The sequence below is a fragment of the Mytilus trossulus genome, chromosome 11, assembly GCF_036588685.1.
Source record: "Mytilus trossulus isolate FHL-02 chromosome 11, PNRI_Mtr1.1.1.hap1, whole genome shotgun sequence".
Taxonomy (NCBI): Eukaryota; Metazoa; Mollusca; class Bivalvia; order Mytilida; family Mytilidae; genus Mytilus; species Mytilus trossulus.
This window is the reverse complement of record NC_086383.1, coordinates 57,501,252-57,514,780: the sequence shown is the minus strand read 5'-3', so window position 1 is coordinate 57,514,780 and position 13,529 is coordinate 57,501,252. Positions and strand designations below refer to the sequence as shown.

Below are 13,529 nucleotides of genomic sequence, written 5' to 3'. Positions count from 1 at the left end.
AATCGTGTTACTCTTAAAATACAATGATGAGTCAAATCTACAATAATAGTGATTTGATAATGTCTCTTAATTTGTTTAACCTTTATAGACGTCAACAAATACAAAAGCTTTGGTAAATGTTAATTTTTCATTTCAAAGACTTGAACGCAAGTTTTTGAGGTCGAATGATTCACGAAACTTTAACGGATAGGAAACATAGAAATTGAAAAATAAATTAGCATAAAATACAACACAAAACAAATACATAAAATTCTCTAACCCTAAGACTTATCCGAATGTGACGTTAGAAATGAAGACAAGGTTTCGTGGACGAAGGACAGTAGATAATGTAGTGGAAAACATTCCTTAAACGCTGGGAAATTAAATTCTTCAATGTTTTACTCTTTCTCCACGGGGACGCTACTGGTCATACATGCACAAGAAAACGTTCTGGTATATCGTAAAAATGAAAAGAAAAATTAAATTTCCTATATATCATGTTATCATTTCCCTCTTAATGTAGCAATCAATTAGGACATATACGATAGGAGTTTTGTGTTAAATTGATTTGAAATGGCGCTATGGGAATACATTCATTGTGTACATTGTGTATATAAACCTCAATCTATGAGTCAACAGTACGTCAGTACTTTTATGATTGTCTCGTTTTCACTACATATCTTCACTTCCTGTGTTCATTACTAAACGAACTCTTCCTTCAAACTGAGACCTTTCAAGACAACAAGGCGTGTCTTTTCTAACGAACTGCCCAATCGGTAAGTATGAGTAATTACATTGTATATGACTACTTTCAGATTTTATTTCAATATTAAAGAAAGATAATTAAATTAGGCCTTTTCAAGCTATGGGAAAAAAGGAAATAAGGAAATGTGTTATTTCAAATTTTTTAAAGAAAGACTAAACATAGGAAGGATCATACAACGGATTTTGTAAAGCAAATACATGAATCAAATAAATATTATAATGATTTTTAAAATACACAATCACAATGAAAGGACAACCGGAAGATTTCATTGACGACAATATGTCAGGAAAAGAATGAATTATTTTTTAGGCCTATAAGGTGGAAATCAAACCTTAAGATTATCATGCTTATGGTTCTGAAATATTTCTAACCGCTGTCAAAAACTGTAGAGTTACATGATTGTCAAAAGAATTTTTAAGTTATCAAAATTTGTTTTACTTCAATTCATGAAAAAAGAGCTAATTCATAGAAAACGGAAACCTCTTATCATACATGTAGTAACATTGAGGAAGACGGAAATTCGAAATTGAAATTTAAACTTTGAACTGTGCTATAATTTTACATCATCAAAACGGAAATATATGTACCAACAAAATATCAATTTTGAGAAAAATCTATTCATTGGTGATTGGCGATTTGATAATTTTTTGACAAACTTAAGTACGTTTTCGCCTATTTAATGTGGTTTCTACACGAATGTGTATCTCTTTTAAAAGATCACTTTAAATTAGTTATATTTCAGAAAATTAAACATAAATCCATAACTTTTTTTCCATTTTTAGTTATAGTTTAACGAGCCAAAGTTTTATGCAAAATGTTACCAAAATCTGTGACATACATGTACCTCATTTTAAATACTAGTACTGTATACCATCAGTATTAATTGAATGTGTTATATTAAAATTTTGTCTTTGGCAATTCATAATTTTTCTAACCCGCCACAGACCAAAACTTAAGTGAAAATTATTCAATTTTTACAATTTGAGTTAAAGTATTTTGAAGTTTAAATTTTTATTTTATTTTCTAAAATTTCTCCTTACATAAGTTACATTATTTTTGGAATGTTAATTTTTGATAAAGAAGAATGACATACAACTTTAATATTTAGATTACGTAATTAAGACGGATAACAAAGAGACATGTAAGCGCTAAATTATTTACTTTGGATTATGTACCTTACATGTAAATTAAGGCTTTTGTTAAACAACCTTTTCCTATGACTCATGTGAAATTGTTTATAACACCTGTCACCCATGACTGGATTATTGACCAACCAGTGAAAATAGGTTGTGGTCAAGGGAACTTTACAAGGTAATTTTTGATTGGTGAAAACGGGAGAAAGTTAAGAAATCAGTGATCATGTGACCACGCCCGCATGGAAACAATTTATGTTTTCAACGGTCACTTTGATTACTGATTTCAAGAAATACTAGAACTTTCTCTTGTTTTACACCAGGTAAGCTAAATTATATTTTTTTGTATTTTTGTTATATTTAGATTAAAGAGTTTGAATTACTTTATATTTTGGAAAAAGCTTACTAAAGTTAAAATTTATTTAATGATATTCACTTAAATTAATTGTATATATTTTGTATAGATTTTATTTGTTTCCATTGAGATTAATTATTTTATGTTGGATACGCTTGGGACGCGATACTTTTTATTTATGTAAACAATTGAGATATGTTTCAAGAATTTATTTAATTCAAATCTATTCCATGTTTAGAAACATTTAGTTAATTTATAAAAGTTATTTTTAAAAAGTTTATTCAAAGTCCGGAAATATTTCATATTGTATCCGTAGTAACTTTTAAGTATTACAATGTCCAGGGGAGATAATTTGTAATTTTTATTTGCCGGGTGAAATGTCTTTTGTTGATAAAGCAATGATTATAGAGTTAGATCGAAAGCTAAATAACATAGACATGAAACCTTATTTCCTCCTTTATTATTCTGTAAGTTGTGTTTTTATATTTTGTATATAGATTGCATATTAAGTCATTACTTAGGTTTTACAAAGCGACACTTGTCCGCAAGATTTTAGTTTGTTTACAAAATTGTTTGAACATTTTGAATTGACTTTAGAACTTATATTTAAAATTGAATTTAGTTAATTTTATTGTATTACACACATATACGGAACTAGTGACCGAAGTACATGTTTGTTGCTAAGCAACATTGGTATATTGTTATTTTAATATTTTGCAAAAACAGTTAATACTGTTTAAGAATTATACAAAGTTATTTTACATACCAATTTATTCAGAAATAAATTGTATTTGGTATTAGATTTTATGCGATTAAATATAGAAATAGTTTGGCAAAGATTTTATTAATTTTAAAGGTTTATTATTTCCATAGCAACAAGTTATTATACGAAACGTTTTAAATTAAGTATTCTTTCTAGTTGAAATGATTCGGTTTATTTTACATATTGTATTATGTATTATTCTGTACGTTAAGTTTTGTAAAGCGGTTTCACTTGATAAAATATAGTTTGGGCAAGTTTTATTTAATTAGTTAAAATTTGCATAGAGTTATGTCCCTTAATTTAGTTCATTTGTGAAATTCTAAATTTATTATCAAGTGAGACTTGCTATTTTATTGTGTAAAATCTGTAGCACTTTGATTACTGATTTCAAGAAATAAACATCTATATTTACTAGAACTTTCTCTTGTTTTACACCAGGTGCTAAAAGTCATCAGACACAGCACGAGAAGTCGGTACAACATTTGGTGGAGAGACTGAAAGATCCAAAGCTAGTCCCAAAATCAGTAAGAAGATAACATCAGCAACATACAAATGCCAGCACCACTGAATAGCTACCTTCTCCGAAGCCAAGACACAATAAGACCAGAAGCAAGGGTGCATCAACAAGCATCAGAGACAACAACTTCAACATCAACAGCTTCAACTTCAACATCAACAGGTTCTGTCCTATCAACAGAATCAACTGCATCAACAGCATCAGCAACATCAACTGCACCAACAGCATCAACACCTGCAGTAGTCCAAGTGATAAGAGAAGTGATGTGAACATGCCGTCAGGAATAAACCTAAACAATTATGATGGGAAATCATCTGCATCACAATGGTGGGGATATTTTATACGTTGGACCCTCATACAAAAAATGTGCGAACAACAACAGTGTAATTCCTTCCCATTCTTTATGGCAGATGGTATTCCAAAACAATGGTTTGCAACACTTTCAGATACTGTGCATAATTCATTACAGCTATTGAAGGATGAATTTTTCAAACGCTTTGAAAAATCACAAGGGCTGTTTGATGTTAACATTCTCCAATTAAAACAAGGCCAAAATGAAAGAGTGGACGAGTTTATGGCGAGATTACAGGAAAACACCATAGGACAGAACATTCCTGACAACATAAAGATAGGCATTGCAATCCAAGGTTTCAGAGGGGAGATAGGAAAAACAGTCCACAACACTTTTCCAAAACCAGTTACCTTGGAACAATTAAGGGCCATTGCAGAAAATGCAGAGAAATCGGAACAACTTGTACCAGCATCGTCAATAACTGCTGATACGATTGCAGCAATACTGGAGGCCAAGATGCAGGAACCATTGGAGGAAATTAGAAGACTGCATACCTCGATCAACATGGCAAAACCAAACCAGCCTCAACAACAGAACAAACCCAGGTACAACAAACCAAGACCAAACTATCAACAAAGACAGGGTTATCAACAACAACATGCTTTTGTACCGCAACAACAGTACATTCAACAACAGCCAGTAGTGTATAATGGACAACAGTACAGCCAACCGATGCCAGCAGCAGTACAGAATCCATATCACCAGCAGCAGCAACAACAACAACAAGATGATGGTTCATGTGAAAATTGTGGTATGTTTTGTGGTACTAATTGCCCAGCAAGAAATAAAGAGTGTTTTAATTGTCATAAGATAGGGCATTATGGTCGTAAATGCAGAGGTTCTCAAAAATCTGGCCAAAACCCCCCTTTTCACCGCTAGGGATTCGCGCCTGTCCCTAGGCATTTGTCAAAGGATAGGCACAGAGGTAGAAATTCTTTTGCAGAGGTAAATTTGGTATTGCCTATGCAGAAAAATACTTCAATTATTGATATCAATGGCAGAAAAACACATGCATTGATTGATACTGGTGCAGAAATTACTTGCTGTAGTTTTGATTTTTATAGCAAGTTAGCCCTTTCTGATAAACTTTCACAATCAGATATTCCATCAATTAAAGGTGTAAGTGGACATAGGTTACAAGTGCTAGGAAAAGTTAATTTACCAATTTCATTTAAAGGTGCTGTTTTTAATTATCATGTTTATGTTATAGATGGGCTACATCATTCTTTTATAGTAGGTTGGGATTTTTTACATGCAAACAAGATTAATATTGATTTTTCTAAAAGTGTATTACAGGTACCAGATAAGGAAAATGCAGATATTCCTAAAGTATGTATGATACAGACGTCTAGTACTGGCCTTGCTAGAACGTATTACCCTGTCACTATTTCTCCATTTTGTGAAATGAATGTTGGTGTCAAAATTTCAAAAAGAAATTCAGGAGAAATAGTTCTTTTGGAACCAGTAAGTAATTTAGCGGATTCCAATCTTACGAGTGCTAAATGTTTGGTCAAAATAATAAAGAAAAGAGCAGTTATAAGATTGATGAATCCTACAAATCAGAAAATACATATTCCCGCAACAAAAGTGCTTGCTTCTGTATCAGACATTGATTCAAATTTTATTCATGATTTAGATAATAACATGCCATCTGTTGCTAGTTTACAGCAAACTAAGGAAGCCAAGGAACCTATTAATTTTGATTTCAGCACATCTGATTTGAATTCTGAGCAGAGACAGAAAATGCAGACATTTCTAGCTTCTTATAGAGATATTTTTGCTACTAATTTATCTGAATTAGGTTTTACTAATAGGTACAAGCACAGAATTGAAACTTTTAGGGATTCCAGGCCAGTCAAAATGGGATTTTATAACCAGTCTCCTCATATGCATAAAGAAACTGAAAAGCATTTGGTAGAGATGAAGAAAAACAACATCATCAAAGAATCAACCAGTGAGTATCATTCACCTGTTATATTAGTGAAAAAGAAAACTGCATCGGGTCAGCCTCAGCAGTACAGATTTTGTGTGGACTTTAGAAAATTGAACCTTCAAACAAAAAATTCATCATTTCCAATTCCACGGCTAGAAAACGTATTTGACACGATTGGTGAAGTGCAGCCGCAAATTCTGAGTTGTCTCGACCTTCACAGTGGATTTTGGCAAGTCGAGATGGATGAGGAAACAAGACATAAATCTGCTTTTATTACTCGCAATGGTGTCTATGAATTTCTCAGAATGCCTTTTGGTCTTAAAAATGCTCCTATTAGTTTTCAACAGCTCATGTCTAATGTTTTACGTGGTCTCAATTGGCAATTTGTCTTAGTTTATGTGGATGATATTTTGGTATTTAGTAGGAGTTTTGAAGAGCATCTTTCGCATCTAGAACAAGTTTTCACTCGTCTTCGTGATGCAAATCTCACATTGAAACCAAGCAAATGTGTGTTTGCAGCAAAAGAGGTGAAATACTTAGGGCACATCATTTCAAAAGAAGGTATTAAGGTGGATCCTGAAAAGACAAAAGCTATTAGTACTTTTCCTGTTCCTACAAGACAAAAACAGGTTCGCTCATTTTTGGGAATGTGCAATTATTATCGACGCTTTGTTGATTCATATTCTAAGATTGCCACTCCTTTGAATGGGTTGTTAAAGAAGGAAAGAGAAAGAAGTTTTAAATGGAATAGGGAATGTCAAGTAGCTTTTGACAATTTAAAACAAGCTTTACTAACACCCCCTGTCCTGGCTTACCCTGACATGAATAAACCCTTTATGCTGACTTGTGATGCTTCAAATTCAGCTATAGGTTTTGTTCTAGGTCAATTAGACAGTCAGAGAAAAGAGCGTGTCATTGCTTTTGGTGGTAAAAGTTTATCCAAAACTGAACAGGTTTGGAATACAACTGAAAAAGAGTGTTATGCAGTAGTTCAAGGTGTAAAAACATTTAACACTTATCTTGCTACTGGCAAATTCACTATATATACTGATCACAAAGCATTGACATATCTCATGAATCAGAAGGCAAATACAGGTAAACTTACAAGATGGGCAATGGACTTGCAGCATTACAATTTTGAGATTAAGTATAGAAAGGGTTGTAACAATCAAGTAGCTGATGCTCTTAGTAGACGCTCATATCCTGAACAGCCTGACGATGAAAATGAAGTCGCAGCTGTAAAGGTATCTGGAGTGAATACTAGAAAAGAAGCTAGTGGCAATGATAAGACTTTTGAGAGTATCCAAGTGGAATTCTTTTATGATGATTACACTATGGTTGCTCCATTAGATCCCGTTATTGCCAGACCAGAATTGTCAAACCTTCCTGCTATTGCAAAGTTGCAACAAAATTGTCATGATTTTGGAAATATGTACAAATTTCTTACTCAGGGTATTCTTCCTGCAGACAATGATCAGAGTTCAAAAGTTCAGAAATCTGCTCAAGATTACTCCATCTGTAATAATGTTCTGTATAAATGGTTTCAGAAGAGAGTCAGAGTTGATAATGGTGAAAAATGGATCAAACAATTATGTCTCCCTCAAGCTCTAAGAGAGGATGCTCTTTTAAGTTATCATGATAGTTTCGTAGGTGGTGCACATCTTGGGATTGAACGTGTTTATCATGCTTTGAGTCTTAAGTACTTTTGGCCTAGAATGCACCAAAGTATTGAAAACTACATTCGATCATGTGATCGCTGTCAGAGAATTAAAAGAGATACAAAGGGTAAGAAACCACCTCTTAATCCTCTGCCAGTTGACACAACTTTTGAAAGATGGCATATGGATTTTCTGAAACTCAGTAAAACTAATGAAGGTTATTCTTATGTTTTGCTTTTAGTAGATTCTTTTTCAAAATGGAGTGAGGCCTTTCCTATGAAAACTCAAGAAGCTTCTGAGGTTGCAAAGGTTTTGTTTCGTGAGATTATTAGTCGTTATGGTGCAATGAAGTGTTTAGTCACAGATCTTGGTAGAAATTTTGTATCGAATTTGGTAAATGCTTTGTGTGAAATGTTGAATATTACAAGGCATCATACAAGTTCCTACCATCCTCAGACAAATGGATTAGTGGAAAGGACCAATAGCACATTAATACAGGCAGTCAGAGCGTATAGTGATAAGGACCAAAACAATTGGCCAAATAAACTCCCAGGTATTTTAATGGCTTTTAGAAATTCTCCATCTACTCAATCAACAGAGTATTCTCCCTTCTCAATGGTGTTCGGCAAGGAGATGAACTTACCTTTTGACGCATCTGTTTTGCCAAAAGACAATCTGTCAAAAGATGCAAAACACCATTTAGAAGAAATAATTTCAAACCTAAAAATTACCCAAGATTTGGCTGCTGAAAATATTAAGCTTAAACAAGCAAAAATGAAAGAACGATACGACAAAAATACCAAAATTCCTCAATTTAGGCTTAGAGATAAAGTTTTACTTAAAGAACATGTAGTCCCAGTCGGTCGTTCACCAAAATTAGTTGATAAATTTAATGGTCCTTATTACATAACTGACTGTGGGCCGAATTTCACATATAAATTAAGACGCTGCAGTGACCAGAAGGAAGTTAAAGCTATGGTCAATGCGAGCAATCTTAGACAATATGTAGATCCCACTGATTTCCGTGACCCGCCACAAGCTCCAGAACGTCCAGTTCCAGATGATCCACCCGATGTGCAAAATAACCAACCTGCAGATAATGTTCAAGATGAACAAATTGCAGACGACGAGAGTACAGATTCAGATACTAACAGTGATAATGGAGATGAACCAAACAATGTTATAGATGATACGTTTCATGAGGTTGAGACACTACTTAATAACAGGAAAACAAGAGGAATACAGTATTTTCTTGTGAAATGGAAAGATGGTTCCAAACCGACATGGGAACCAAAACAGAATATTGGAGAGGGATTGATACAAGAATATTATACAAGGAAAACTAAGAGAGGAAGGAGGAGAAAACAGAGGAAATATTTTACGAGGCCATAGGTGAAAACAAATTACTGTACAAAATTTCACTGGAATAACACAGATAAAGCTTTGATGGCGAATAAATCACTTACATTCAAATAATCTGGATTGAACTCAAGTTTCGAATCTGCGCAGTGGACCATTCTTTTTTTATTTGACCCTTTGATTAAACTTTTTTTCTAATTTCAGAAATATGATAGGCAAATTATGATGTGAAGTCAAACCTAACAGAATGCATATGTGTTTTGTTGTCAGTAGTGCTAGAGTACGGCCGTGCTCATTCGACTAATCATCACTTTTTTTTTATTTTAGCAATTTAGTGTCCTGAGAAACTAGAATCCATTCCAATGTTATAGTTATGTATGATGAAGTTAAGTGTTCAGTGAAATGTTACCGAGAGCCAAAGTGGAGGAGTTAGAGTGTGTTAATGTTTAGTTTATTTCTTTTTGTAGGATTTAGAACACAGTTATATTAAACATATTTTTAGATTACATTATGTCATAGAGATTGCAGATCATTAGATTGCAGATCTAGATATTGTAGATCGTGAGATTGCAGATCATGCGCTTACGAGGAGTGAGCATATAAGAAATCATTCATTTTCATGTTTTATATTTGAATTTTATATTGTTATATTGTCTTTTAATATGAAAATTTATTGGTACTTTGACTTTTCTGTTGCACTAGCACCTGGTTTACTTGATTTTTCATTATTGGAAAACTGCATCAGTACTATATAAACACACATATTTAAGTGTTAATCTTCCTCCACATATGCAAAATGATAATATTAAGTGAATGCATATTTGCAAACAAGCAATACCTCAGTGCCTCCCCGTTACAAGTGTATTAACATACATCCTTTGAAATTTTGGAAGTGTCTTATTGAATATCTGCAATTATGACCATACATATCTGTATTTTTATTTTTTTTAACTTAAGTATTTTATGGGCATTAGATCACAAAACTACATTCACATGATTGTGATATATAAACATTGACTCTATATGAACTTTTACATTATGTTTATCATACTTTTATTCTTTTTACATGTATATATATATAATTATTATTCTTATTTTATCAGTTCAGATGATGTTTCAAATTCAAGCTTTGGGACAAAGCTTACTGAGGTTGAGGAAGAGTTGTTATAGAAAAATTATGAATTGCCAAAGACAAAATTTTAATATAACAGACCAAAACTTAAGTGAAAATTATTCAATTTTTACAATTTGAGTTAAAGTATTTTGAAGTTTAAATTTTTATTTTATTTTCTAAAATTTCTCCTTACATAAGTTACATTATTTTTGGAATGTTAATTTTTGATAAAGAAGAATGACATACAACTTTAATATTTAGATTACGTAATTAAGACGGATAACAAAGAGACATGTAAGCGCTAAATTATTTACTTTGGATTATGTACCTTACATGTAAATTAAGGCTTTTGTTAAACAACCTTTTCCTATGACTCATGTGAAATTGTTTATAACACCTGTCACCCATGACTGGATTATTGACCAACCAGTGAAAATAGGTTGTGGTCAAGGGAACTTTACAAGGTAATTTTTGATTGGTGAAAACGGGAGAAAGTTAAGAAATCAGTGATCATGTGACCACGCCCGCATGGAAACAATTTATGTTTTCAACGGTCACTTTGATTACTGATTTCAAGAAATACTAGAACTTTCTCTTGTTTTACACCAGGTAAGCTAAATTATATTTTTTTGTATTTTTGTTATATTTAGATTAAAGAGTTTGAATTACTTTATATTTTGGAAAAAGCTTACTAAAGTTAAAATTTATTTAATGATATTCACTTAAATTAATTGTATATATTTTGTATAGATTTTATTTGTTTCCATTGAGATTAATTATTTTATGTTGGATACGCTTGGGACGCGATACTTTTTATTTATGTAAACAATTGAGATATGTTTCAAGAATTTATTTAATTCAAATCTATTCCATGTTTAGAAACATTTAGTTAATTTATAAAAGTTATTTTTAAAAAGTTTATTCAAAGTCCGGAAATATTTCATATTGTATCCGTAGTAACTTTTAAGTATTACAATGTCCAGGGGAGATAATTTGTAATTTTTATTTGCCGGGTGAAATGTCTTTTGTTGATAAAGCAATGATTATAGAGTTAGATCGAAAGCTAAATAACATAGACATGAAACCTTATTTCCTCCTTTATTATTCTGTAAGTTGTGTTTTTATATTTTGTATATAGATTGCATATTAAGTCATTACTTAGGTTTTACAAAGCGACACTTGTCCGCAAGATTTTAGTTTGTTTACAAAATTGTTTGAACATTTTGAATTGACTTTAGAACTTATATTTAAAATTGAATTTAGTTAATTTTATTGTATTACACACATATACGGAACTAGTGACCGAAGTACATGTTTGTTGCTAAGCAACATTGGTATATTGTTATTTTAATATTTTGCAAAAACAGTTAATACTGTTTAAGAATTATACAAAGTTATTTTACATACCAATTTATTCAGAAATAAATTGTATTTGGTATTAGATTTTATGCGATTAAATATAGAAATAGTTTGGCAAAGATTTTATTAATTTTAAAGGTTTATTATTTCCATAGCAACAAGTTATTATACGAAACGTTTTAAATTAAGTATTCTTTCTAGTTGAAATGATTCGGTTTATTTTACATATTGTATTATGTATTATTCTGTACGTTAAGTTTTGTAAAGCGGTTTCACTTGATAAAATATAGTTTGGGCAAGTTTTATTTAATTAGTTAAAATTTGCATAGAGTTATGTCCCTTAATTTAGTTCATTTGTGAAATTCTAAATTTATTATCAAGTGAGACTTGCTATTTTATTGTGTAAAATCTGTAGCACTTTGATTACTGATTTCAAGAAATAAACATCTATATTTACTAGAACTTTCTCTTGTTTTACACCAGGTGCTAAAAGTCATCAGACACAGCACAGAAAGTCGGTACAACAAATGTATTGTTTATAAGAACTACCGACAGAGTGTTATGTATTAGTATTTGTATTGTGCATTGCATAACAATGTATTTTCAACATACTATTCAGTAGGTAAACAAGAACTGAATGTTAAAAGATATTTACAATGAAATAAAAAATAAACGCAGTATTTCGCTAGACAAACTAGCTTCACCGAGCGTGCATCTATCCATGCAGGTGAAATCGGATGCAGATAAGAAACTGTTGTAGCTCATTGTACATGAATTTTGCTGCCTTGTAAATAATTCAAATTAAGGTTGGACGAAGTTCTTGTATGAAGTATTTGTATTGTGCTACACATATATCCAGAAAGGAGTAGGTACAGTAAGACCCCTTTTTGACCCCGAAATATAGCAGTTTTACAAAATTGTTAAAATGTAAACTTTTAGCTATTTTTTGGAAAGAAGAATACTTCTGCTACATAAATATGGGCTGTTTTTGATAGTACAATGCACATATATCGGGTACTAGCATCATTAAGTCATGCTAAATTACTGAAATCTTCACAATTTTAGTATTTGAGTTAAATTTTAGACGGTTTCCGTCTTAAATGAAAGTGGCCGCATTCGTGTTCATTCTTAATATTTAAATGTAAGTTGTATTTGATGATAATAAATAACATATATAAAGGTTGAGAGTGAACACGGATGCGGCCACTTTCATCTTGACAAAAACCATCTGAAAAGTGACATATTATGGCATATTTGAAAGATTTTTTTATATCTAAGCTTGAATTTGGGCGTCTTTAATAACTAAATCAGTTCAAATCTTTCACATAAACTAATTGAATCGACTGAAGTAGACACTTAAGTGTTTAAAAAGTGTCCAAAATCTTTCATCAGATGAACCTGAAATTTGAGGCCAAAATCGGCCCTTACCGGACCTACTCCTTTGCATAAAAGGGGGGCACTGACTGCCTAAGAGGGGGCCCGCTCCAGTCATGCTTCGGAGATTCACTGTATAATCAACCAAATTTTTACAACAAAAGAGGGGGCAGGGCATATCGCCTCTGATATAGTTTATTTTCAAAACCCTTACTTGAAGTGCAACGAAAATAGTATCGTAATATATAACTGATGCGCTCGATTTTGCACTTTTAAAAGAAGAACGGTTCCTCAGTATGGTGTCACACCACCAAATCATCCAATGAGAATTAAGAACAAGTAAAACCTACTCTGACAAAACTTGTTCAGTAGAACAGTTCCTCATTTTGGTGTCACACCACCAAATCATCCAATGAGCATTACGAACAAGTAAAACCTACTCTGACAAAACTTGTTCAGTAGAACAGTTCCTCAGTTTGGTGTCATACCACCAAATCATCCAATGAGCATTACGAACAAGTAAAACCTACTCTGACAAAACTTGTTCATTAGAACAGTTCCTCAGTTTGGTGTCACGCCACCAAATCAGCATTAAGAATTGTAAAACCTACTCTGACAAAACTTGTTCAGTAGAACAGTTCCTCAGTTTGGTGTCACACCACCAAATCATCCAATGAGAATTAAAAACATGTAAAACCTACTCTGACAAAACTTGTTCAGTAGAACAGTTCCTCAGTATGGTGTCACACCACCAAATCATCCAATGAGAATTAAGAACATGTAAAACATAGTTTCACAAAACCAATGAAAACATAGTGCTTTGGACGTTGTTGTTAACTAAAGCTAGCAATAAGAGGGACATCAATG

The 13,529-nt window shown here is 32.3% G+C and overlaps 1 protein-coding gene and 1 long non-coding RNA gene across 2 annotated transcripts; both read left to right on the top strand.

The window, feature by feature from the left end:
* Nucleotides 1–2,692: 2,692 nt before the first annotated feature.
* LOC134691345 (uncharacterized) lies at nucleotides 2,693–11,747 on the top strand. Its single transcript, XR_010102115.1, has 2 exons — nucleotides 2,693–3,434; nucleotides 10,539–11,747. It is a non-coding gene; the product is annotated as an uncharacterized LOC134691345 (long non-coding RNA).
* Nucleotides 3,785–4,744, top strand: LOC134691343 (uncharacterized). Its single transcript, XM_063551814.1, has 2 exons — nucleotides 3,785–4,388; nucleotides 4,476–4,744. The coding sequence occupies exons 1-2, from the start codon at nucleotides 3,785–3,787 to the stop codon at nucleotides 4,742–4,744; spliced, it is 873 nt and encodes a 290-aa protein (XP_063407884.1).
* Nucleotides 11,748–13,529: the final 1,782 nt, after the last annotated feature.

What these genes read in the sequence shown, in the direction of transcription:
- LOC134691343 (XM_063551814.1), top strand. Translation starts at nt 3,785, where the DNA reads ATGCCGTCAGGAATAAACCTAAACAATTATGATGGGAAATCATCTGCA. An exon ending in CATGGCAAAACCAAACCAGC is followed by an intron (nt 4,389 to 4,475) that starts CTCAACAACAGA and finishes ATGCTTTTGTAC; the next exon opens with CGCAACAACAGTACATTCAA.